Source organism: Bombyx mandarina, chromosome 04 (assembly GCF_030267445.1).
Source record: "Bombyx mandarina strain Sakado chromosome 04, ASM3026744v2".
NCBI lineage: Eukaryota > Metazoa > Arthropoda > Insecta > Lepidoptera > Bombycidae > Bombyx > Bombyx mandarina.
Window position 1 is genome coordinate 10691787 of NC_143211.1, and position 27241 is coordinate 10719027.

General features: G+C 33.7%; 3 protein-coding genes and 2 long non-coding RNA genes across 6 annotated transcripts; 2 read left to right on the forward strand and 3 right to left on the reverse strand.

Moving 5' to 3' along the window:
* Positions 1–4974: 4974 nt before the first annotated feature.
* LOC114252062 (3,4-dihydroxyphenylacetaldehyde synthase) lies at positions 4975–11538 on the forward strand. Its single transcript, XM_028186545.2, has 5 exons — positions 4975–5355; positions 7405–7525; positions 9355–9468; positions 9556–9675; positions 9770–11538. The coding sequence occupies exons 1-5, from the start codon at positions 5276–5278 to the stop codon at positions 10835–10837; spliced, it is 1503 nt and encodes a 500-aa protein (XP_028042346.2). The 5' UTR covers positions 4975–5275; the 3' UTR covers positions 10838–11538.
* On the reverse strand, positions 11535–13120 carry Defensin (defensin-like protein). Its single transcript, XM_028186548.2, has 2 exons — positions 12774–13120; positions 11535–11710 (listed from the first exon to the last, which is right to left on the reverse strand). The coding sequence occupies exons 1-2, from the start codon at positions 12919–12921 to the stop codon at positions 11580–11582; spliced, it is 279 nt and encodes a 92-aa protein (XP_028042349.2). The 5' UTR covers positions 12922–13120; the 3' UTR covers positions 11535–11579.
* A 1502-nt stretch (positions 13121–14622) lies between these two features.
* On the reverse strand, positions 14623–17854 carry Nelf-E (negative elongation factor E). Its single transcript, XM_028186546.2, has 4 exons — positions 17378–17854; positions 17129–17282; positions 15403–15567; positions 14623–14845 (listed from the first exon to the last, which is right to left on the reverse strand). The coding sequence occupies exons 1-4, from the start codon at positions 17643–17645 to the stop codon at positions 14638–14640; spliced, it is 795 nt and encodes a 264-aa protein (XP_028042347.1). The 5' UTR covers positions 17646–17854; the 3' UTR covers positions 14623–14637.
* A 5876-nt stretch (positions 17855–23730) lies between these two features.
* On the reverse strand, positions 23731–26211 carry LOC149503135 (uncharacterized). Of its 2 annotated transcripts, XR_016323004.1 has the most exons (3): positions 25905–26211; positions 25328–25448; positions 23731–25237 (listed from the first exon to the last, which is right to left on the reverse strand). It is a non-coding gene; the product is annotated as an uncharacterized LOC149503135 (long non-coding RNA). The 2 variants fall into 2 exon arrangements; XR_016323003.1 differs by having other exon boundaries at positions 25328–26211.
* Positions 26212–26719: 508 nt separating this feature from the next.
* On the forward strand, positions 26720–27241 carry LOC149503136 (uncharacterized). The gene is made up of 2 exons (XR_016323005.1): positions 26720–26799; positions 26953–27241. It is a non-coding gene; the product is annotated as an uncharacterized LOC149503136 (long non-coding RNA).

Consider the following 27241-nt stretch of genomic DNA (forward strand, 5'->3'; position numbering starts at 1 on the left):
ATAAAACAGATAATTTCAAACATTAACAAAGCGTATAAACGGATTGAAGCTTTTTGTACTAGAAGAGTTCATACTAGTATTAACTTGTTATCTATCTGTGAGCTGATGTTTCAGTCTGAAGGGCATGGCTTCTTTGAGGCAGAAATAGGCAGAATGGTTTTACCCACTGATGTACTAGTTACCAGCATGCCATCAATTACAGACTATTATAGATTTTTGACATAATAATATCCTTCTTCAAGTGAGGCTTGTCGAGAGTAGGTACTTAACGATAAGCAGCGGCTTGGCTCTGCCCCTGGCATTACTGACGTCCATGAACGACGGTAACCACTCACCATTAGATAGGCCGTATGCATTGACAGTGATTTCCAGAGGTCTTTTTGCCACGTAACATCCGGCTATGGAATGAGCTCCCCTCTACGGTGTTTCCCGAGCGTTATAACATTTTTTTTTTTTTTTTATGATTGAAAGTTTACTGGTGGCCCGAAGGCCTTTCCAGTTTCACCAGGACAGGTGGGCGAGCAAAGGCTCAGCCAAGAGAGGCGGGATTTGCTAACAACTGCCCGAGCGCCTCCGAAGGAGACCTAACAACTCAAGAGCAATTGTTTCGCAAATGAATCTACTACCGGATCGGAATCGCGACCCGCTGAGAAGATCCGGCGAGAAACTCAGCGGGCTGATGCATGGCTTAGGTTGCACATCGACCTCTTTGTCGAGTTCGACGAGTACGGTTACCGGGGTCCCTAAGCCTGCCGCTAGTATTAGAGCTGAAGGCATCTAATGCAAAGGTTATTGGATCTGATGGATCCGTAAGGACGTGTCTAGGGCGTCGACGGTGACTGGCTCCTGCATGATCAGGATTCGGGGAGTCGGGGAGTAGTCAGCGGCGACGTTATAACATGTCCTTCTTCAAAAAAGGCTTGGAGAGTATTAAACAGTATGCAGCGGCTTGGGTCTGCCCCTGGCATTGCTGAAGTCCATGGGCGACGGTAACCACTCACCATCAGGTGGGCCGTATGCTCGTATGCTTACAAGGGCAATAAAAAAAAAGCTCGTCTGCCTAAAGGGAAATAAAAAATACTAAAACTTTTAAATCGCCTTGTCAGCCTGGCTTTTAATGACCCAATTCTTTCACGGATGTCAGGTTCGATTCCCGGTCAGAGACGATGTTGTTGTTAAAGGTATTTTGTTTTTGGGTTCTGGTTGTACTTGTTTTTGTCTCATGTGTGTGTTTCCACTATTTACAGAGTAGAAAATCATAACTTAGAGTCGTTCAATTACGATTTCTTATCATAAATAGACCTCACACAACTGACTGATATCGATAATTTACCAGCTTCTATATAAAATATAATATCGATTATATTTAATTTTTATCTGGTTTGACTACGTTCTTATGAATTTCCGCTTATGCACTTTTACATTCATAGAATCAAAGTTAATTATTTCTGGTACATACCGAACGTAAACTACAATGAGCACGTTATTTGAAAGTATTATAATATTTAAATAGACCACAATACATAAAAAACGATGTATATAAACTTTCAAGGACTTTTTGCTGTATTCAACTTAGGTAGAATGCTTTGCGTTCATTAAAATTCTATTTATGACTGTTTATACTTATACTTCATGTTGCTACTAATTGATTCGTGGATTCGCGTCCGTGATAAAACAAAACAATCGATATTTACCAGTTCTCGTAAAAAACGAATACATTTTATTGTCTATATTTTTCACTTCCTTATAGTCAACACGTTCTGAGTGAACTAGATTAGTTGATACATACATATATTTAGAGATTAGTGATTCATTGTTTTTGTTTTTACGTTCAAACGGGGTTATGACCCATCTAAAGCTGTTATAGCTCACTGGCATCAACAACATCGGGAGCAAGTTTTCTAAGACTCATTCTGAGAAATATGTATTACACAATACAATAGTTTTACGCAAGTACCTAAAACTCAATGTTTAGCCAAAAAAATCGCTGGACGTCCACAATACGATTAAATCGGCATTTCCATGTAGTAGAGATGATATCAGCTGGTACGGGCAGTGCTTTGAAGATATCTCAAACAACTATTTAGGGTGCTCGTTACATAAAACCAAATACAGTCCTTCATAAACCGACAAAACCCAATTAATTAATAGCAACAAATAGTATAATTACCTTATCACATATTATGTATAATTACATTAAAAGTTTTATATGACGTTGAAATCTATTTTTCAAATTTATAATTGAACAATTAATTAGCCAAGGAGCTGTAGGTAGGCAGCGGCACGGCTCGGTATCGGACTTCCATGAGTGACGGTAACCACTTACCATCAGGTGGGCCATATGCTCGCCTGCTTACAAGGGCAAAAAAATATTTATATATTCTATTGTTTTTTTTAGCTTATGCAAGATTTTTTTAGTCTGGTCATAAGTTTTGTCCAATACTTATTTAATTTTATGGTATTTTTTTTATTGCCTTTGTAGGCAGACGAGCATACGGCCCACCTGATGGTAAGTGGTCACCGTCGCTCATGGACGTCAGCAATGCCAGGGGCAGAGCCAAGCCGCTGCCTACCATAAAGTACTCTCCGCAAGCCTCGTTTGAAGAAGGACATGTCATAGCGCTCGGGAAACACCGTGGAGGGGAGTTCATTCCAAAACCGGATGGTACGTGGCAAAAAAGGTCTTTGGAAACGCACTGTCGATGAACGCTGCGGTTCCAGATAATATGGATGAACTCTGCTCCGATGGTGTCGAACTAGAAAAGCGTAACACCACTCGTCCTGTGGACATCGTAAAGACAATTAAAGGATTGAAATACTGCGAATGTTGGGCGAAAATTTTAAACTCTACATATAATAAAGAACTTTTAAGCCATTGAAGAGTTTAAAATATTAGTTTTTGTTCCATTTAAAACCAAAAAGGCATAAACCGAAAACAGAATCTTATTTATTGCGCTTCACTGCTACAGTTATACGCCTAACGAGAATTGTAACCTCTGCAAAGTTCGTATTCTATTTCTGTAAACTATTTCCTAGGTTTTTTTTAATTGTGTTATTAAACGATTTGATGACCTTCATATAAACCTAAGCGATTATTTCATACAAAAAATTATGCTGTAACGTCGGTGGTCCTGATTTCAAAGATTTTTCGAAAGTTTGACTAATCAACATTCATTCGTCGTCATCGCTAAATTGTTATCAATTCTGACTACTTATGGTGTCTCTCCTTTATAACACACAAATGCTATGTTGGTCAGCAGAATATGCATAATCCCACATTGTACTTCCAATTCTTCTAGCTTTCACGGGCGACTGTTTTATTTGTAACCTAAAAATTTTTTTCCATAATTTTATGATGATTGTATAAATAAGTCAAGTTAGGACGTGAGTAAGCGTAGCAAACAAACTTTCGCGTTTACACCTAATATTAGTATGGATTTGTGTTGTTTCTAGAATCTATAAACAAAATTGCTAAATCAATTTGTGTTGTCTATAAGATCCAGCATTAACCTACTCTGTGCCGGGTGGATTCTGATAACAACTGTCCGTTTAATGCATAAAAATTGACCGTTAGAAGATATTCTCGATTTTAATTAATTATTGTAAAAAGTTAATAATAATGAATATTATTTTATTTAACTGTGAATCAGAACTTGTTATTCAACTTATATAGACAAACAAAAATCAATAGCCACATGTATGACGGAGCATCGTTTGAAAACGGCTAGACAGGCTGATTTATTTTTCTTTGTGTTTATAATAAAATAAAATACAAGGCAAGATAAAATAATGTTAACAACAAAAAAAAAATTATAATATGAGAATATGTAAAGACAATTTATTAAAACTAGTGGTCCCGTAGTAATCGAAATTCGACTATAATTAATTGAAATTATAAGTTTGTACACTATTATGATTATATTTTCAGACTATTATATTACTATAATCACAAATTTCGCCAAGACTACACTATAGAAAAATGTTAATAAAGACAAACAATATTTAATTTAATCTCAATTTGACCACAGACGTCAAGTCATCAAAGTTTCACAATAAATAAATAGTATGCATGCGTGTGTGCGTCAAATACATGTTAGTGTGTGTAATGTTTTTTCTATTAATTTTATGTATTTATTAGGCATAATATAAAAAAATATTAACATTCTGCACTCCTTCTCTATTTTCTCTATAAGTGTGGGCAATTTCATACGCCTCCGTCCGTGCAATTTTCGTAAAAAGAGATACAAAGTTTTTCCTTCACGTATTAAGATATAGATTTGACGTTTCGTAGTTAGTACATGCAATGCAGCAAGGTTTGAAATTTTCCACTATAAATTGTAGAGATTTCTATAGAAATCTAAATTAGGATCAATCGAGATCGAATAGTTAACTGACGGGGACAATAAATTGACAAAAGACGTAATAAGCCACATATCTACATCGATTATTAATAATAAAATTGTCTGTAACTCTTAAAACTGTTTTAAAGACGTTATTAACTTGACCTGTATCTATGTACATAACCAAATGAATCATTGAACGTAATTTTCACCATGTTGAAGACGTCCGATCAGTTTGAAAGGAAAATAAACTTTGCACACGTGTAGCACTTTGCACTTGTGAAGAGACACGTTTTACATCCAAATAATGAAGTGTAATTGAAATATAAAAAAAATCTTACAAACCCCGAAAATTAGACTGATTTAAACATAACAAAGGAGAAAATATATCGTCCGTAAATGTTTTTACACCAAATCAATAGAAGATAATCGAATTAAGGGAACAATACAGGAACTAATTTTACGCCCAACCTTTGCTCATTCTTCTCGTTACACCACGTAAACACGGATTTAACAATTTTGAAATACCCAGCCGTGAAAATGTACCTGTTTACTATTCTTGCAACCGATGACCAAAATGTTAGTATTATTTTAAGCACTTTCATACTAATTCAATGCAAAATTATTCCCGTAATTAGTTAGTGTTGATTACAGATAATCCCGACAACGAATGTCGCATGTCAGCGTCGCGTCTTCGTCCGATCGAGTAATTACAGGCAAGCACGGTCACAGCGTGCCGTAGAAAGCTGAGCTGCACCTATAAATCCACCTACCGCCTGCACTTACCTTCATTGTCTTACAGATCGTCCTCTCAACTCCTAGTGTCCTTACATTCGGAATTAACGTTACACATTGGCCACATTGCGATTGCTGTGTTTTAAGGACCCTAATTTGACTCAGATTTAAATTCGAGTGTTCGAGTGTTTGTGTTGAATATGGACGCGAATCAGTTTCGGGAATTCGGCAGAGCAGTCATCGATATGTTGGCGAGCTACGCTGAAAACATAAGGGATTAGTGAGTTGAAATATTCGAAATTCTTAACTGCTTTAATGGATCATTAACCGTTATTCAATCTAAAATTCAAATCACTAATAGTGTTTTAATATTGCTTGAACAACAAAAAATTAGTTTCAATATATTTAAAAAAATGCATGAAGATGCGTATTAATTAAGTGCTGCATTTAAATTTCGTTTTGAATATTAACTGAATTAAAAAAAGCATGAGGTTTTATGTACAATTGTTCAATACTTATTTAATACGTTAACCATTTTCTCTGTCATTTTCCGACCAATTTCGAAAATTCTTTTTTGCACGGAAACTTTTAAGTGATGTCATTATTAGAATTAATTGTATTAATTCTCTCTTGATAACGGTTATTGATATATTAAATTTTTATTTAAAATTTCTTTTTCGAACTGATGAATCAATTAATCAAAGTTTCCCAAAATTCAAATCCTGTTCAAATCATGAATCTAATTTGTCGATTGCAAACGTTTTATTTAACTTTTACGTAACTGATCTACATTATTTAAATTACATTTGAAAGACGACATTTTTATAACTTTGCACTAATATTAAATATACTGCCAATTGTATTACGTATTACATTCTATTGTAATTGCAATACATGTTTATTTTTGCTATTTACTTAGTCTGGTTACATGAACAAAACATTATTTAATTTAAATCATAATTATATGATATGTTTATTGGGTGACCAAGCTCGCGGTCCACCTAGTGTAAAGTGGTTAATTGAGCCATAGACATCGTGAGGTGAATGCCGATACCCAGTCAAGTACCTACTTGTATATTTTCCCTACCTTTCAGATCGGAACGCATGACTGCTTTGTGGCAAAAATATATTATATATTTATATAGTATTAGAATTAATTATATAACAATTATATCTTATCTTATCTTATACCTTTAAACGAGCAATTCTTGTATATTAATATATATATAATCTGAATCTCGGAAACGACTCCCACGATTTTCATAAAATTTAGTATACAGGGGATTTCGGGGGCGATAAATCGATCCAGCTACGATTTGTTTTCAGAAAATGTTGTTTTATTCGTGTTTTCAATAATCAACTCTTCCTGACATCTATTAGCGAATAATAATACTATTTTTCTTAATTGCGGGCAACTAACCGCTTTAAAGACACAACAAGATGGCGTTATCAAAAAAAAAAACCGAGCAAAGCTCGGTCATCATCTAGTATAGTATTAAAATGAATAAATGACATTGGTCAATCACAATGCGCTAAAATAAATATTTGTTTGAAGTGGCAGGCACAAAATTGCATTCCTAGCACATGTTCAATTATGTTACAATCTTAAAAAATCTAGCATTCACACGAAGTCTTCCTTTAGTCAACTAATTATTAAACTGATTAGATGGAGTCACGCATGCCGCTGCAGGGTCGTTTACGTTTTATTACAGAAAAATTCCTTCTATTGCTTCGATAAAGCAATCGTTTGTCTTTGTCATAATATTATTGATTATTTTTATGATTTACCACGTATATAATCGTCCGAGTATATAGTAGTCTCCGCGGGCTAATAGCTAAGGCTATGCACCCGATTCACTCAAATCGAACTATACGATTACACGCTTTGATAACACTTAAGTGTTGTTATTCGATAATCGGGATAGTCGTTATTCAATAGAACCTGGTAACCAATTATATTGGCGTTTTATAATATTACTGAGTCATCGATCTCATATCAAGATCGCTCGTGACATTCACACTGTGATATCTGTAGAGACCGATAACAACTTAGGTAGGCCGCGAACATGTCTCTCCATCAAAAAGAATAAAAATCTCCTTAAACACAAAACTCATGATTACGTCACAGCATAAACATGAACTTGCCACACGCCCTACAGCCAGTAGGTAATTAAGCATCAATTTCTTTTTTTTTTTAAATAAGAAGTTTTATTAATTAAACGTAGGTTCCTATGTCAATTTAAAAGTTAATTAACTATAGAATTATATTGTATTGTTCGATCTAATACTAACTGATATGATAATTAATATAACACACTTCTATTTTCAGTGATGTTTTGCCGTCTGTTGAACCTGGTTACTTGTTAAGAGCTCTGCCTGAAAGTGCACCCGAACAACCGGAGGATTGGAAAGAAATAATGAAAGATTTCAATCAATCAATAATGCCGGGTGTAAGTTTGATTAAATTCATTTGTATGTTTCGTGTTTGTATTTATAATTGTAAATATTGCTTGTGTCGCTCTCCGGTCCATAAATTGTTGTTAATTGAGGCCTATAAAATCAAAGGCAACTAAATCCAAGTCTGTCAAATATTCAGGTAAACTACAAAAATCGGCCCTAAACACATCATTACGGATCCTCCCGATCCATCGAAGTACTGCTCTTGCTAGGGCCAGTGTTAGCAACACTCCCGGTTTGAGAAGCTAAAATAACTTTATTCAGGTAGCTACGATATTCTTTATTTTAAAGCAGATTTATAAAGAATGAGAATATTAGTAATAATCAGAATTTTAAATGATACTTCTTCGAACTTCGTTTATATTTGAGTACAGAGTAAAAATATTTTTTTTTAACTGAATTTGTTAGAGATTTAGCTGTATTAGTTATAACATGAAAATACTAAAGCGTGTCCAACTAACTAAACAAAATGGCGCCATAATTAATCCATTTCACTACATTAAAAGGCGTTTAGCTGCCTTTGATTTTATACGCCTCAATTGTAGATTTCCAAAACGCACTGTCGTATTTAAATTATACATATTATATACCCGATGTTGCTTGAGTCATGTCATTTACCATAGTAGAAAGTATCGTTTTCTTCAGTTTTTGCGAGTCGCTTAATTAAAACTTCTTTTACCGTTTATTTACACGTTTACAAATTTCGTTTGCGTTACTCCGAATACTTTTCCGTTTTGAGTGAAGTTCACACTCGGTCGGACGTCGCAAGATTTAACCGTAAAATTTGTTACTATTAGTTTCCTATGTTTTAATCAATTTGGTAAAGTACTTTAATGCGAGATATTTTATGTAGTTAGTTAGTTTGTTTAAAAATGTGTAGTTCAAAAATCAAATAAATTTAAGACATTTGTTTGTATTTAATATTTCCAGTGTCAGCTACGAATCAGAAGCCACCATTAAAAGCCATCAGCCTGCTTGCCATTACACGCCATTTTTTTTCACTTAAGTCTCCCCCTATCTTTTGTACTGGTGGTAGAATTTCGACCAAAACATTCCTGTTTCAAAGCATGTTTCAGTCAAGAGAATCCGAGACGACTGAACGAGCAGACGACCCACTTGGTGTCAAGCTGTTACCGGAACCCATAGACAACAAACACAACGTAAATACCGCCATCCGCGTTCAGACACAAGGTCCCAATTGCAAGTATTTTTTAAGGGCTATCAGACCGGAACGCATGAGTGCATCGCGGCAGAAGTGAGCAGGATGGTGGTAACTGGCAGGTTTGCAATACAGAAACAAATGCTAGCGATCGTAGTACACTGGTATAATAATAAAAGAACGCTTCTGCCCATTCTCCGAATTTCTCAGTCACCTTTTACGATACCCACGGGAAGAAATAGGTTGCTGCTATTCTAGGACATCATACAGTTAATTTATACGAAGTGTTATCTCACTATGTACGAATACTACTTCATTTGCAATTGAAACTCCAACTTCATGTCTTGAGCACCATTCACGTTATGGTAACTCCAGTCAATATTTTTCTAAAAGTTTCTATAAATCGGTCGTTGTTGCTTCTATAGAGGTTTCACAATTATTTAGATGTATATTGTTTCTGGTATGGTTATGTGGCAAACGTGTCTTTCTATCGAATTCGTATAAGAGTGAATGAAGATGATGAAAATTTTAAGGAAAAATATTGTTTTTATCTAGGTACCGGTTTGGATTTAAATTAATAACGAATTATTTAACATGGAATTGACTTGAATACTGTATCCGTTTTAAATTTAGGTAAAAATTTGAATTAAATCTCGTTTTCAGGTAACACACTGGCAATCTCCGCAGTTCCATGCATTCTATCCTTCTGGCTCCTCATTCGCGAGTATTATAGGAAATATGCTTAGTGACGGCTTGGCGGTTGTGGGATTTAGTTGGGTAAGTTTTAATCAACTTTATTTTAATTTACGTACATACTTTTTGACAATATTTTGAATAAATTGTATTTTTATATATAAATCGTAGATGGCTAGCCCTGCGTGTACAGAACTGGAGGTGGTCACGATGAATTGGCTTGGTAAGCTACTAGATTTACCTGAAGAATTTCTAAATTGCTCTTCGGGTCCCGGAGGCGGAGTTATTCAAGTGAGTGTCATTTCTATCATCATTTTGATACATATAATTCTATGGTTTTGCATTAATATCACTTTGACATTCAACGCTGTGCCGAAATTTTCAGGGATCAGCGAGCGAAGCCACCTTAGTTGGATTGCTTGTAGCCAAAGATAAAACTGTTCGCCGTTTCATGAATAATAATCCAGATCTCGATGAAAACGAGATAAAAGCAAAACTTGTAGCTTATACATCCGATCAATGTAACTCGTCAGTAGAAAAGGCCGGCTTACTTGGTTCTATGAAAATGAAACTGTTGAAAGCGGATGCTGATGGATGCCTACGCGGAGAAACATTGAAAAGGGCAATCGAAGAAGATAAGTCGCAGGGACTTATACCTTGCTATGTCGTCGCTAATCTGGGAACTACTGGAACTTGTGCATTCGATCCTTTACATGAATTAGGGCCAATATGTAGTGAGGAAGATATATGGCTTCACGTAGATGCAGCCTATGCGGGAGCAGCATTTTTGTGTCCTGAATACAGACACCTAATGAAAGGTATTGAACATTCTCAATCGTTTGTAACGAATGCACATAAGTGGCTACCGGTTAATTTCGATTGCTCTGCTATGTGGGTTAAAAATGGTTATGATATAACGAGAGCATTCGATGTACAAAGAATTTATTTGGATGATGTAAAAACGACAATCAAGATCCCAGATTACAGACACTGGCAAATGCCACTAGGCCGTCGCTTTAGAGCCTTAAAATTGTGGACAGTTATGAGAATTTATGGTGCTGAAGGTTTGAAAACGCATATCAGACAGCAAATAGAATTAGCACAGTATTTTGCAAAACTGGTACGTGCGGACGAACGTTTTGTGATTGGTCCCGAACCGACTATGGCATTGGTCTGTTTTAGACTGAAAGACGGTGACACAATTACACGACAATTGTTGGAAAATATAACGCAAAAAAAGAAAGTGTTTATGGTGGCTGGAACGCACAGGGATAGATACGTCATTAGATTCGTGATCTGCTCCCGATTGACTAAGAAGGAAGACGTCGATTACAGCTGGAGCCAAATAAAGAAAGAAACCGACCTCATCTATTCAGATAAAATACACAATAAAGCACAAATACCAGCTCTTGAACAATTCACTTCAAGAGAACTATGCGAAAAATCTAAGTAAAGACAAATTTTCAACTTAAGTTAGACACATAGATTTAATAAGAATAGCAATAATTCAAGATAACATATTTAGGCTACACTAACTAACAAGCAGGCACTTAAAATATAAGTTCACCCATACTAATTTACCATAAGGTATTATGAACACGGCTAGGTACCACTATCTCTTCTATTTCTGCAGTGAAACAATCGTCTGCAGGGCAGAGCAGCTATTAAACAATAAAACTGAGAACTCAACCTCAAGTATCAAAACGAGTTCACGTGTGTGATATAATCACCATGAGGTGATTGACCCGACACACATTACTTTGCACAACAAAAGCCTACTGTTCGATTTTTGCGAAATTTATTTGCACTCTGCATAGTTTATGTGGGATATGCACGTCTAGTTCTTCTTACTAAAGAATGTTGTTGTTTAGAAATAATACTAACATTATAGACTTTTGTCAAATCAATGAATATACAATTACTTCAAAGAAACAAGTCGTGTTAAAAGATGATTACATCTCTGTTAATTTATTACTTAGTACCAAATGTTATTTAATAAGCATTCGCATGTATTCGCACAATATAATTAATAGCTAAGTATTCATTCACAATAGACATACCAGGGTCGCTTTAAGCTCCATACAATCTTTCATAAATTTCCTATGGTTCTAACTTTTGTTGATATTTATTGGTTTAAATAAAATACTTCATTGTTTATACATATTTTATTTGGCATTAACTAAAATATATCCTTTTTAAATGCAACTGCAAGTGTTACTAACACATATTCCATAAGAATAGCCTTTGGGAAGACAATGTTCCTGACAAATCGCAGTCTCTGTTGCTTCTTCGAACTCGCACCATATCCGCCCAGGAATCTTAACATCTGTAAATTAATATAGACTTATTAACGTCAGATAGTACGAGTCTTATATTAATTGCTGGTGTTTCCCCGTTTAGAGATCTAAATATATTGGTTTATATGTTGTGATTTTTTTTCTTGTTCATTGTCTATACAATGCCTTCCACCGATAAGTGAACGCGTGCCAGTATTTTGGGCTTTTTTTTCTAGTCTATAACTGTACTTGTATGTATATTACATGTTTTCTTGTTATAGCTATACTTTCACACGTAGCTCCATGTGCGTTTGGTAAAAACTTGTTACTCTGATAGTTTAACCAGACACTTAAATTTTTATTAGTCGCGTCGATTGTAAATTGACAAGGTCGAATATTTTTTAATTCAATTTTTCGTATTGAAATTGGTTCTAATGTCTTACATATATCTATTATACTATTGTAAGGTTAAGACAAAGATAGGCCCACGTTAACATCTTATGTGTTGGTTTTCCGAGCCGAATCCGAAAACGATTTTTCCAAAAGTAATTTTATTAAAAAAAAAAAGGTATAATCTTATGGTTCTAATGTCGAGATTTCATAACCATTACAAAGCATTTTATAGTAACAACGTAGCTGACTCAAACGCATCAGTCGTCTCGTAATTGAAAATAAATTTACGTAGTAATCATTGGTCGTATTGTGGACTCGCACAGGGATCCCACCACACGGATCGGTCATGCGTTTCTGTTTGAAGAGTGGGAAAGCCGTCACAAAATACAATGAGAATTCGACCTCTTGTGTTGTTTATTACGCACGTATATTTTGATCTCCCCATTTAGAGCAGTACATAAATCAAAACATTTTTCAACTTCAATCATAGCGAATACCTATCTGTGGAAAACGAAGCGGCCTACTTTTTTTACTGAACGATAGTTAAACAATCAAAATTGCATTCTTGCATTTTGAACCGACTTAGACTATCTTCCTACCCAACAACCGAACATGATAGAGCACTTTAGGTCAATGTTATCATAACATGTACCTACCTACATAACTTATGACATCCATTTTTTTATAATTAAATCAATACAAATAAAGGTACATACATACCAGAGGAATCTATTTTCGGAGTAGACTTTTCGATTGCCACCTCAGAGTGTTGGTTTTCAAAGACGGTTGCGTCTCTCGGCAACGCAAACACAAACACGAGCACCGTGAGAAATATAAAAATAACCAAACTTTTCCGTTGATGCGCCATTGTTTCTTTGTTCACTTTGTTATAAACAGACTAGAAATACAGAAACTTGCTCATTTAAACAGAAGCACACGAATATTAAGTAAGGAAAGGTCAGGAGTGAATGTGAGGGGCGCTCAGTTGCAGTCGTCGAACTAAGTTATTGTATGTAGGCAGTCCAATACGTATTTACGTAGCCTGTACGACAGTTGCAATGAGTAATCTGCAATGAGTAATCATTAATAAGGTTCCGAGAACGATGAGAGTCACTAACATGCAATTAGCTTAATTGCTTTAATTGAATTGAATTACAACAAGCAAGTGGTCTTGGTTCCAACTATTTTCCTTTCGTAGTTCTATTGTTGTAAAGGAAAAAAATGAATTTTCATTTAAACCTACACTGTCAACATACCTAGTGTGGTAAAAAATACTAAAAATCTAGATTTGAGATGTATATGACTGATATTTTAGGTTATATCAACGCTATGAATTGTTTTTTTTCTTTGTTTCAAAATGAGTGACATGTCGTCAATCTGCATTTAACATATTATGCGATATTTTAGACAGATTGCCAAAGGTAGTCCTGATAACCTAGAACAACACAGATGGTGGCAGGGAAAGTGGAAGGGAAAAGGCCAAGAGGTCTGAACCCAACACGTTGGACGGATCAGATATCCAACCAACTGGATATACCAGTCAACGCCACACTTCACTAAGCAGATCGTATGACATGGAGGCAGACTGTTGAAAAAGTGTTAGGGAATCACGATTCTCAGCAGTAACCATTAAGAAGATGAGTGAAAAGTCTGACGACCCACGAGGTGTCTGATGCTACTATACATGACGTAGATTACGCCACCTGTATTGTAACTACTGTGTACTTTCTACAATCATGAGCGCTAGTAGAATGTAATACTGTTTAGGGCCCCTGCTGTAAGTATATCTGTGGGACATCTTCCCAAACGTTAAACGGGTAAACGAGTATAAATAACTTTATACTTTTAAACTTTATTCCAGTTTTTACCTCGAAAGTATTGCATCAATATTTAGTGGTTCAGTGATTGTAGGATGGGGTGGTATTAATTACCGAGTACGTAATCGTATAATGACTTTATGAACTATTGTGGAAGTAATTAGTTACTGTGCACCTCGAACCAGAGTTGTGTGCTGATCATCACGCACCCTTCCGCCTTAAAAGTTACAAGCCTTTGCTAAGCACACCCACTAGAGTATTTTCGTTAACTAAGTAAGACCCTGAACTTTCATAAGGCTAGTTTGGCCTATGCTTCTGAATGGCGAAGTACTCGATGTTAAGATATTACTATCATGTCTTATTACTATCCCATAGAAACCCACTGAATTTCTTGTCGGATCTTTGCAGTAGGTCGCTATTCAATTCTGGTGGTAGATTCAGCGAAACACTACTCTTGTTAGTGCCAGTATTAGAAAGTCCTCCCAGTTAAGCTCTGTGAGCTCACCTACCAAACCATGCTTAGCTGAAAAACGCTCTTAATGATTGGGTAAAAAAGAAAGAGTGGTACCTATTATTTCCGTAGTAAGCACCATATGCATCTCCCGTGCCTACATTTCCACAATAAATGGCAATGCTTAATAACATATATGACACGTCATTAAGCAGTCTGGGTTAAAGATTCGAAATATCATAGTCGTCATCAGAAGAAATCGTTTACACAGCAAGACAGTACTCAAAATTAATAAACAAGATTTTATCTGCTCTGTTTAATCAAATATATCATCATAAGTCAATAATGTACGTTTCAAGTCCTTGGGAGGCGGTTGTGGATTCCGTGGTGAAGACGACGCACTCCAAGTCCCTTGTTGCTGCGGAGGTCTTCTCGCGATGTTTATACGCCAGCCCTCCTCATTGCCTTCAAGAGCCGACAAAGCGTGCGACGCAATATCAGGACTATCGAAGGTTAAGAAAGCCCTAAACATAAAAAATTGGATCATTCAAATAACTCTATACCTAAGAACGAAATTAGAAATCGATAAGCAAATCATATTTTACTGATGGCGTGAGGCACTGTCTTCATTCACATTAGTAGATATATCATCCTGCTTGCTGTGAAGAAATCAATGATCTTAAGAGTGGGACAGTCGAGGCAAGTCCTACAAACTATAAAGGATTGATAACTATGTGTGGTAGTGAGTGCCTTTACAAGTCATGGAACTTTTAACAATCTGTATCATCTGTATATTATAGATGTAATAGATAGTCCTCTGTGTAGGACACTGCATTGCAACTAATGTCTACTACTAGGGTAATTAATGCCTAAGCAACTGGAATTGCCCGACAACATCAAGGGGTTTACCGACTTCCTGAAGGAATTAGAGTAGCTTGGCAGAGGTTTAAAATACCCACCTTATACAAAAGATGTTGTCCTGTTATGGAGAGATACCAAACTTTAGATTTAAAAAAGGTTCATGAGACATTGGTACAAACAAATTCATTTAATCAACTAACTAGTCTTAAAATACACTTACTTGTCATCTTTTGGCATGAATGCAAAGGGCTCAAAAGTAGCCAGGCGTCTCCTCAATATCTCTTCAGATATCCGTTGACCGACCAATTGTAAAGTACAACTGCGACCATCTGATTGAGACGGTGTACTGCCACCTGGATTGGGAGTGCGTGAGCCTTTGTCGTCCCTAAAAATAATTATTGGTTTATTTAAAAATGAAATAAGGTGTAGGTATTCACAAAAGTTTAGTCTCGCATTTCATGAGCTCCAAAATTAAGTAACAATTACATTTATTCATTCAATACTTAGTATATGTATGTGTATTACAATGTAGTTGTTTTTAGTACTGAAATACATTATTTCTGAGTTTTTCTCTATTTTTTGCTTGATTCTCATCAGCTGTTGGCAGTAATGATGTGTTTTGTCCAGTGGTAAAAGCTTATAATGAAAGAGGCCCATCCAATATCACAATAGACACAGCATTTTTTATTTCTTATTGCTTATATAGTTAGACGAGCTCACAGCCCACCTGGTGTTAAGTGGTTACTGGAGCCCATAGACATCTACAATGTAAATGCTTCAGACATGGTTCTAAGGTCTCAGTATAGTTCGACGGCTGCCCTACCCTTCAAACCGAAACGCATTACTGCTCCCGGCAGAAATAGGCAGGGTGGTGGTACCTACCCATGCTGAACTCACAAGATATCCTACTACCGGTAGTTCTGTAAATTATAATTTTGCAGGTTTAATTTTTATTTATCGACGTTATTCCTTCACCGTGGAAGTCAATTGTGAACATTTGTTAAATACGTATTTCATTACAAAAAATGGTACCCGCCTGCTGGATTCGAACACCGTTGCATCGCTAGATACGAATGGACTGGATGTCTTTCTTATCCTTTAGGCCACGACAACTTCAGCATCACCTTATGTGAGTTTATTTAAGTTTTGCTATTGTCTGTAGAGCTTAATTGTTTTTGCTGATCGTTTTTGCATGTTCTTGTTGTCTGGCAATCCACATTTCACAACTAGTGGTCAATATTTTTAAAATCAATGGAAATTTCTACCAAATTGTGTACTATCAAATGTGTACATGCTTGATTTGGTTTTGTCTCAGTGAGCTCATATAGTGACCAAATGTCAAGCTTCCTTGTATTTGCAGACTTTTTTGTATTTACAAACTTTTCCAAATGAGCAAAAACTATTTTGTGGTCAACTCTTAGCTCTTCAACTATTTCATAAATAGTAGTATTCGGATCTTTTATCTTTTTTTTTATTGCATTGAGTAAATCTTTATTAGCCTGAGCCAGTTTTTTCATTCGACATAAAAAATCACACACTGAAAGTGCTTAAACTGAATTTATGCTACTTTTACTAACAATGTGTTAAGTTCACAAAATTCATAATTTTTTTTCAGTTTGTGTTGTTTTTGTATATATTATCTGCTTTTATACTAAAAAATTCAAAATGTATTAAAGATTTAACATTATTTTTTTAAATTACAATGCATACATACAAACAAACACAAAAAATTTCTGAACAATACATTCAATGATTTTGTCAAACATAAACACGCTAGATAAAAAGATGGTAAACTATTTTTTTAAAGTATCAAAACCGACACAAACAGTGCCAAAGAGATTGTGGTAGAAGTTTTGACTTATAACTTTTAAAATCTTTTTTTGCCAACCTAATATGAATATCAAAATTGATATTGAATTGAAAAGTTATTGATTATTTTGCCTTACTTTTCTCTGGCAGTGACAAAAGAGTCATAAAGATATTTAACTCTTGGAGTTTGTTTCTCTTCTTGAGGTGGAGGTTCTTGTGAAGCACTGAATGGTTGATATGAAGCAACACCTCCAGGTACTCCAGCAGAACCACTTAATTTCCTTTCTCGACCTAAAACCAAGAATGTGAGTTTACAACACATTATTATCGTTTATCTACATTTATAAAAAAATATCAAATTAAAGTGTTCTGAGATAACAATCTACCTGCACGTGGTTTTTTGAAAGTGGTGTTCTGTGGCTGAGTTGGAGGACTTTTAATAGCTTGAATAGCACCACTTTTCAGCAATTTTCTAGCTATTTCCCTGGCATCTCTGGCTTCTGTAGGCCTTTTTGGTAAAATTGGCTTTTCTGGTTCGGGTTTTGGTGCCTTAAGGGCTTGCAAAGCTTTCTTCTTCTTTTTTAGTTTCTGGTATTTAGCTTGTAGCATTAGTTCTTCCTCGGTTAGGTTCGAAGGAAAATGTAAATAGACCATTTTTAAATTTGTTTACACAAAAGTTTAATTTTCTGTCAGAAAAGGCAATTTATAAAAGTATAAAGATACTAATAATTATAATTTGTATGTACCTAAATTAATATAATTCTTATTTATTCACGGTTTATTAATTCACGGTTATAATTCTAAATTTTGTTTTAACCATAGATTATACACTTAATATATGTTTTAACACTTGTTTACAGATTCTTTTGTTTGTTTGTTCCACTGAACAGGCAAAGGCAACGAAACTTATACAGCAATATGAGATACATTAACGTTCAAAAGTTTTGAATCACACGTATTTTAATACAAAAAAAGAACATCGCAGACACTAGGTAATTTTTTTCTAATTTTTTACAGAATTTTAAGATTTTTTTTTATTTATTTGTTTATTTTAAGGTCGCTTTTTAACAGCAATGGTCATTAACGACCACTGTAACCTTATAATTAAATTTATCTATGGTAATCTATAATTTTCAGGAATTTTAAAGTACATTTTACATTATTATTTAAACACACAGTCAAACAAACACATAGGCAAGGCAGTAGTATGTCTCTCTGCATTAAACATTGGGCACTCAATTAGTAAATGCTTAATAGATATATTGCTATCACATCGACTACATTTTTTATTTCTTCTTTTGTAATAAGATGGATGTGGGTAATGTTACAGTGACCTATTCTTAACCTATTTAAAACTACTTGATCTTTTCTAATATTAATCTAATTAATCTGAAATTTCCTTCTTTAAAAATTGATTTTCTTTATCATATAAAGCACTTTTATTATCTTTTACCCAATAGCTGTTCCAGAGTGTTTGAGTCTTCCATTTAATGTGTTTTTTAAGATCCTGTACCTATATTAGAAATAAAGTAATTAGCTAGCTTTGTGGCTCTCTTAGCTTCTGTGTCAGCTCTTTCATTTCCAGATATGCCTTGATGACTAGGAATCCAGATTAGCTTTATTATGTAATTGTTATCTATAAGCCCGGTTAGAATTTCCTTGATCAGTATAATAAGGGGATTTTTGTTGTGAGTATTTGAAAGGGCCATGAGGGCAGACATTGAATCAGTGAAAACTATATATTTTTTGTGATTTGTGTTTGTCTTAATAGGTAATGTTTAAGCATTCCAGTATAGCAACTGCTTCGCATGTGAATATAGAGGTATAGTCTTGGAGTCTATTCTTCCAAATATAATTTTCTAATACAATAGCGCAACCAGATCTACCTTCACAGACTGAGCCGTCCGTGTAGTACATCTTAAAGTCCGAGTGGTTATTTTTAATTTCGTAGAAAAGATCCTTGGAGATATAATCTGATGTGGTGTTTCGGGGATTATTTTGAGCTATTTCCATATTTATTGTGAAATTTGATTGGTGCCACGGGGGATAATAGTGGTGTTTACGTGGAAAAACCAGGGGAAAATCAAAATTTATTTCTGCGAGGTATTTTTAATGCTTATCCTCAAAGGAGATGAAAGGGTTGGTTGTAGCCTAAATTCTATATCCGATGGTACAGGGTCCTTTAGTATAAATGAATCTTTGTTGTTTGTTATATGGTTAGTAGCATATGATAGGCATAACCCTTTTCTCCTAAAAGCTAGTGGCATTTCCTCTGCCTCAACTAAAATGCTATTTATTGGGCTTGTTCTGAAGGCTCCTAGACTTAATCTTAAACTAGTGTTGTGGTATACTTTCTAGGGTTTTTAAAATATTGGAAGACTAGCGACCCGCCCTCGCTTCGCTTCGGAAACATTAAAACACACAAAAACAAAAACAAAAAAATTTTTTTTTTTAAAAAAGTAGCCTATGTTCATCAGGGACAATGTCGGCTTCTCATAAAAGATTTTTTCAAATCGGTCCAGTAGTTTCGGAGCCTATTCGAAACAAACAAACAAACAAATCTTTCCTCTTTATAATATTATTATAGTATAGATGCAGAGTCATAAATAACAGAGCCATAGTAATTTTTTTGCCTTATCAATGCTTTGTATGTATTCTTAAATGCATGTGCTATCTGAGCCCCAACTACTTCCTGACAGAATTTTGATAACGTTGAGTCTATTATAACAATCTGATTTTAGTTTTTTTATGTGGTCGACCCAGTTCAGTTTTTGATCAAAGATTAAACCTAATATTTTTAGATTAGCATTATCTTAACCCTAATCCTCCTGTTTTCTAAAAAATTCTAACGAAGGCTAGGGTGTTACCTTTAATACTCATCTGTGTGCTTAGTGCGAGTTTTGTAACGTTCTCACTAGCGAGCCAGTTTGCTCAAATTTGTATGCAATTGGAACAGCGCCCCTAGCGGCAAACGTACTCGGTGTTATTTTGTGAGTGCGAGTTCATATTAACGTTGTGATCTCGTAACCGAGTAATTTTACCGAAATGAGTACTACGAATGACATTTGTGCGAGTGCGTGTTACAAATTAGTGGATTTTAACGTTTCGATCGAGTATTTCTTTAGTAGTTTTATTTTTCCAACTAGAGAGGCAAAAATATCATGCCATAGAGCCTAATCTTTTTTTATGAAAAATGATAATATGGAGTGAAATGGATTTGATTAATTTGAAGCATTAATCAATTGGCATGGAATGAAATGAAATGAGATCAGATAATATGGGATAAAATATAATCTCTGCAAAATGCTGATTATATACTGAGATTTTTTTCAGTGGACCTTTTCGAAGACTTCGAGAAGCTACGTCCAGCGGTTTTGTTTAATTTTTTAAATTTTCGCACTTTCACAGATACTAAACAGTTAATAAACCCACGTTACTTTGTTATTGCACAGATGGGTGGACGAGCTCCCGGCCCACCTAATCTTAAGTGGTTACCGGAGCCCATAGACATCTACAACGCAAATGCCGCCTCCCACCTTGAGATATTAGTTCTAAGGTCTCAGTATAGTTACAACGGTTGTCCCACCCTTCAAACCGAAACGCATTACTGCTTCACGGCAAAAATAGGCAGGGTGGTGATACCTACCCGTGCGGACTCACAAGACGTCCTACCACCAGTAATTACAAAAATTAATTTTGCGGGTTTGATTTTTATTACATGATGCTATTCTTTTACAGTGAAAGTCAATCGTAAACATTTGATAAGTACGTATTTCATTAGAAAAATTGATACCCGCCGGCGGGATTAGAACACCGGTGCATTGCAAGATACGAATACACCGGACGCCTTAACCTTTAGGCCAGGACGGTCTCAAAATTACACTTATACACGAAGAAATATTAAATACGCATTAACTAAGAAACATTAAATAGACAAAATAAAACAATTCACACAATTTAGCTCCTCGCGGTCCCTCCAAAATGTCTTTTCATCTTTTTTTCCTAGTTGTTCAATTGTAATGAATAAATCAAAATCAAATCGAGTTTACGTTCTATACGGTGAAAAATGAAGAATTGTGAGTGTGAGTTGAGATATGCTACACGCTTCGCAGGGCGTTTATTCACCGAGAGCAGCAATAATATTATTTCTCGTATATTGGTAGCACGTGATGTTTTGGCATTAGACCGTCTAAATGAAATACAACGCATTTTAACAGCATTTTAATGGGAACCTACTACTTTCAAAATTATTCGGGTAATGTCACGTGTTCAATACTATTTTGTACGTTTAGAATTAAAGTGGCTCAACCCAAAATTCTTAGTTTCTGGTAAACTTCAATATTGTAATACAATAATTGTATTTTTTTAGTTTTTCGGTTTAAACACTTTAAGGCATGCCATTTTATTTGAAAAAGACAGAAAGAGTACTTTGTCCTTTTCTAGACTAAAAGAGACTGTTTAATTTTATAAGCTGATAGAATAATATAGAAAAGAATAATAGGATACCCTCTAATCGTCACATTGGAAAAAGGTATGGCTTTATCATTTTATCATTTAAATTATTTTTTATTGCACTTATAAAACTAATTTATTTTACAATATGTAACTACATATATCTATAACTAATCCGTACTAGTCAAATTCCTCATAAATTGTCAATATTCTTAATAAAATTCCTATTAATAATATACAAGTGCAAATGTTGAGCTGCTTGCCAGAAATGATATAATAGTGTTTTGTTTTTTGTTGTTTCCTTGTAGGCTGCCTGTAATAATCTAAATCTGTGTGAAAGGCAATAAATGATTTTATTATTATCTACTAATGGTAGTCCAGTGGTCGAAATTTGACCATAATTTATTTAAATTTTAAGTTTGAACATTATTATAGTTCTATTGTCACCTTTCTATTATCATCATTTCTATAATAATCATTGCTCTATGTCGCCAAGGTTACATTATAGAAAAATAATATTAAAGACAAAAAATATTAATCTATTCTCAATTTGACCACAGATTGATAAATCAATAAACAAAAAAAGTATAAATGCATGTGTGTGTGCGTGTGTGTGTGTCAAATACATGGTAATGTGTGTAAGGTTTTTTTATTCATTTAGTTTATTTTTATATTGTTTATGCACAATTAAAAAAAAAAATAGCAATCTGCACTACTTCTCTATATTCTCTATGAGTGTGGGAAATTTCATACTTCTCCGTCCGCGCAATTTTCGTGAAAAGGAGTCCAACATTTTGCTGCACGTATTACCTACTTAAAATGTAGGTTCTTAATAATAATACATAAGTGTTTGAAATATAAAACTAATCTTAAATTTTTTAGTTATACCACTTCCATTCTAAGGGTGCAATTTCGTAAACAAACTTTGCCGTAATGGCGTAACCTTTAAAATACACGAAAACTGCCCAGCATAAACATATTTTTTTAGTAACTTTAATAGAAGTATTAGAATTAGAAGTTTATTATAGAATTTATTTAATTGTAATTACATATTTAGACATACTTAACATAATTAATCTTGGAATAGGTGATTATTTCAGCTTTTTTTAATTAAAGAAATTATGTTTTACATAGGTTTAATCTTTTACCCGTTGAACGTTTATAAAATGATTGTATTTACGGTAATAGTGTTGATGATCTTCATTAGGTGGCCCAAATATACTAAAATTATTACGAGCATCCATCCTTATTTATAAATGTGTAAAGAAGCAAAATTATTATTACATTGTTCAAAGGGGATGGCCCATTTTCGGCCCAAAGCGGACAATAGATTATAGAAAAAATACTTAGTGCATTAATTTTGTCATAAATAAATATGCATTTACTTTCTTGCAAATAAGCGCCACTATAGTTTACAATAAGTAGTTTAATAAAAGTAACTCTATTGAAAAAACAAGGATTTTTATTTTTGCGGGAAAAATATTGCCAGCTTCAAATCCTTTTACGTATGAAGTAAATATTTTGAGTATATAAATAAAACATATAAATAAATCATTTTAAGTATTATCATTAATCAAACGATTTTAATGGATTTTATGCACATAAAATAACATCGAAGACATACCCATTGGACTTTAACTTGTAACTATACTTGAGACCTTAGAACTTATATCTCAAGGTGGGTGGCGCATTTACGTTGTAGATGTATGTGGGCTCGAGTAACCACTTAGCAACACCAGGGTGGCTGTGAGCTCGCCCACCCATCTAAGCAATAAAAAAAACTTTGTAGTATTGTTATTTAAATATGTACAAGTAAAACAAAAACATAAAAAAATGTGTACTCGTAAAAAAAAGATTAAGATATAAATCAATTATCGGTTATTTAAAAAAATAATCGATATATGAATTTCATGAAATTATTTTTCTTTATACTGACAACACTGAATTTAATCTGACTGACTGACACTTCGCTCATAGATTATACACTTAATATATTTGAGATAGATGCGCAACTCTCATTTTTATTTTTGCTTTAGTTAGAGCCCAGGACAGCAGGCGTCGCTGCTGTCGATTATTAATCTCCCTACCCCCACCAGGTGGCTTTTTTAGTAATTTTAATATTTTTTATAATTAACTCTCTTTATGAAAAAATCTTATCGTTTAGAATCGCTGAAATTCCCGGTAGTACTTATGAAATATTAAAGAACGTTTGATTGTGTTCAGCATTCTAATCGATAAGACCTTTTCATACAGAGAGAAAACAGTTTTTTTAAATAAAAAGCTGTAATTCTCTGTAAGCTATTTAATTTCCCTATATTACAAACAATTTACTGTTAAAAGATAGTATGAACGTACAATTGTATAAAATTTCGAATAACAATAACTCCTCTAGATTAATCCTACTAGAGTACTTAATAACATTAAATCGAAAGTTATCTAAAAGTTAATTAAGTCTAGATAATCAAATCATTCAATGTCACTTAAGTCATTTGTGCGAAATATAAACATGTCAGCTTTCCATTACAAACATAGTAGACAATTTGAATTAAATTTAATAAATTTGTTTCTTAACTATAGCAGTTCTTGCTTAAAGTTGATCGTGACAGATCATGACCTTGTATGAAAATATTACATCTATAAACACTACCTATGCTTCGTCATACAATAATTGTCATTTATACTAGCATTGTAGAGATAATACACACACTAAAGTGAATACTAAATTATTCTTAGCATTCTTATAAACATTTAGAAATTTAAGAAACGATTAACCCACAATCATGTTCATAACATGTGACATTTTGTTCTGCACAAACGTTTTATTACATGATTTGAAAAACAAAAAATGTTTAAAAAATGTAATGATGATTTAAAGTACTCTTAAATATTGATAGTTTGTACTTAATGACGCTTATAGTAATCTTAGACATGATTACATTAGTTATACTTTTATTCCCTATCTAAATTATTTCTATTCTGACGTTTCTGATGCTTTAGCTTTGGTAATACTAGATGAAACAAACAGCAGATTGAAAGAAAATCATCTTAAAGTTAATTACATTCATTACAAACCATTAGTTTACATTTTGTTAAAAAAGAAACTGGTGTTCGTTACATGCAAATGAATTATAAACATACACATGCAAACATAAAATGTAAATTTATCTTTTAATCCAAATTAAATGTACACTAATATTACATCTAAATAATAGAAAGGGTTTCGAAAATTTTTATTGCACTCAACAGCAGACGAGCACGCAACCCGGCCCGTGATAAGTGGTCACCAGTGCTTATAAACTTCAGCAGTGCCATAGGGGTTGCTGTCTATCACTTAAGTTTTAATAAATTATTAATATACTCAGTCACAAGCATATTGATTTCACATAATGAAAATGTAAGAAACATAATCATGTTTGGGCATTTTCATTTATATCTGCTCATACAGAAAACACAACTTAGCAAATATATTCCACAGTAAATCTAAATAATTGCAAATAATGCTTTTAAAGACCGTTGACTTTTGATCATTAATTAAAATCATCTTCTCGTAGAATTTACAAAAGGTTATTTACAAAAATTTATATCAGTATTTTCATATATTACTAACTTACTAATTACAACTATTCAAACGTAATACTATAACTATAAGAACTAAACAACCTATTTTAAAACAAAATTGGCATCAATTTAGTTCTTATGAACTATTTCAATTATTAATTTATCAATTATAAACATATTTAAAAAAAATTAAGATCCCTTGAGAGTTCACGTTCCTTGCTGAATCAGTTTCTCTTCTGAAACGGAGAAACAAAGTATCTTAAGTATGTAACAAATATTGAAAAAATACGACCATGAAAATTTAGTGTTAATGTAATCTTACTTACAAATTAATATATTACATAACACGTTCTGGTTCAAATATAGTGCATCAATATTTTCATGTTTCAGACATTTTAGTGCTCCTCATAATTTTTCCATAAAATTTTGTCATTATCAAACCTTTGTCTACAAAAATAAAAACATTATTTTATATTGGGTAGAAGGATGAACGTGGTCACAGGCCACTTGGTGTAACTTGGTTATCAAACACCAGGAAACAAAACGTGAATGCCATCATCTAACTTTGGATGTGAGATCAATTGTGCTGTATTTTATTTAAACAGGAAAGCATGACTGATTGATCATTCCAAAAAACTAGTTCGGGCCCACTTGACAATAAGCATATAATACGCTGAGTTGCAAAACATAAATACTTCCACCCACTCGAGACAATTTTATTATCTGAGGTGTGTGTGTGATAGTACGAGACTTAATACCGACTGTTTTGATCAAAACTTAACATATATGATAGCCAGGCAGCAGAAATAGGAAGGACCATTAGTTGGTGCTAATTCATTTAATTATATTATGAATAATAATTATGTTAGCAAATAATATACCGGGAAAATAGTGTAAACTCACCGTTATCAAGGCATCCGAAATAGCATTTCATTTTCGATCTTCGAGGCATGCTGATTTTTAATAATAAACATTCTGTAAGAAATGAAAATAGTTACACAGGCTTACGAAACGCTAACGAAGAAAAAAGTATTGGAGCCAAGTTATGTCTAAAGAGAATTCAAAACAGAGTTTCTCAATGTCTAATCGTCTAATATTCTCATAAAGCTAAAAGTTGCTCTAAATTAATACTACAACGTAAAATAACTCACACCAAGACCAAAAAAAAACGATTTAAAAAATTAAATCGTTACCATGACATGGGGTAAATTGGGATCCTGGGGTAAATTGGGACAAACCTGCGGAAGATTCTCAAAGTACCTGTAACACGGAATCTACCTAATTTTGTTTATGTTAATATTTATCAATGTATAGAAGAAAAACCAAGTTAACTATGGAAGTACTAAATATGAGTTAAGTTGGTCCCAAAAATTCGTCAAATTAAATTTAAAATAGTGGTTGAAAAGTGCGTTTTAAAACAGCTTAAAGAACTTTTAAAAAAAGTAATATTATCGTTGTTTTTTCAATAAGATCACAGTTTATATAAGTTTTTAATACACCTGGAAATACCACAACAAACGGTAAGTTGCAATATTCTTATTTTAAATACAATATTTCGACAAAATAAAAAATGTATATTTTTTCCTTTCTTTTTGGGGAAAATTGGGACGTATGTAGGGTAATTTGAAACGAGACTGGAAAAATTAGGGACGAGAAAACACAAAATTGGAACGCCAAAAGACAAAATAGGGATGGCTTGTTAGGGTTGTCACTGATATCTTATAATAGATTTTTTAGCCTATACTATCACTTAATTGCGTGATGTAAAGAAGGTTAATGTGTTTATCAGTTAGTTTATGTAAGTATTATAGGTAAAAGAAAAGTATATATATAATTACTTTTTTTCGCGACATTTACCTTGTAATATCTGCACGGTCGTATGTTCTTTATAGCAATAAAAAAAATTAAAAGTTAAAAGAACTCAATCGAATCAAAACTTTTGTTATTTCAGAATCTATTCACGCGTCGAATCATGATTTTGTTAACATTCACAACGAACACACACAAATAAAAACAGGCCTCAGATTTTAAATGTAACATTAATTAAAAATCCGAGATATCCAATTATGAGTGAGTGAATTAATTGAGTTTAGTTATTTAGCTTAGAAAGAATTTCTTTTATTTTTGTTATTATTGGCAGTAATCAGATAAAGCTGTTTTTTTATCTTATTCACCTGATATCTTACTCTTGCTCAAAGATCATTTTGAAAATGTTGATTAAATAAAATTGTATTAATGCA

Coding starts and splice junctions, on each gene's coding strand:
- Defensin (XM_028186548.2), bottom strand. CDS start 12,921: ATGGCGCATCAACGGAAAAGTTTGGTTATTTTTATATTTCTCACGGTG. Junction 11,711..12,773: donor TCCGAAAATAGATTCCTCTG/GTATGTATGTAC, acceptor ATTAATTTACAG/ATGTTAAGATTCCTGGGCGG.
- LOC114252062 (XM_028186545.2), top strand. CDS start 5,276: ATGGACGCGAATCAGTTTCGGGAATTCGGCAGAGCAGTCATCGATATG. Junction 5,356..7,404: donor GCTGAAAACATAAGGGATTA/GTGAGTTGAAAT, acceptor TTCTATTTTCAG/TGATGTTTTGCCGTCTGTTG. Junction 7,526..9,354: donor ATCAATCAATAATGCCGGGT/GTAAGTTTGATT, acceptor TCTCGTTTTCAG/GTAACACACTGGCAATCTCC.
- Nelf-E (XM_028186546.2), bottom strand. CDS start 17,645: ATGGTCTATTTACATTTTCCTTCGAACCTAACCGAGGAAGAACTAATG. Junction 17,283..17,377: donor TTTCAAAAAACCACGTGCAG/GTAGATTGTTAT, acceptor TCTTGGTTTTAG/GTCGAGAAAGGAAATTAAGT. Junction 14,846..15,402: donor TTCATGCCAAAAGATGACAA/GTAAGTGTATTT, acceptor TTTTATGTTTAG/GGCTTTCTTAACCTTCGATA.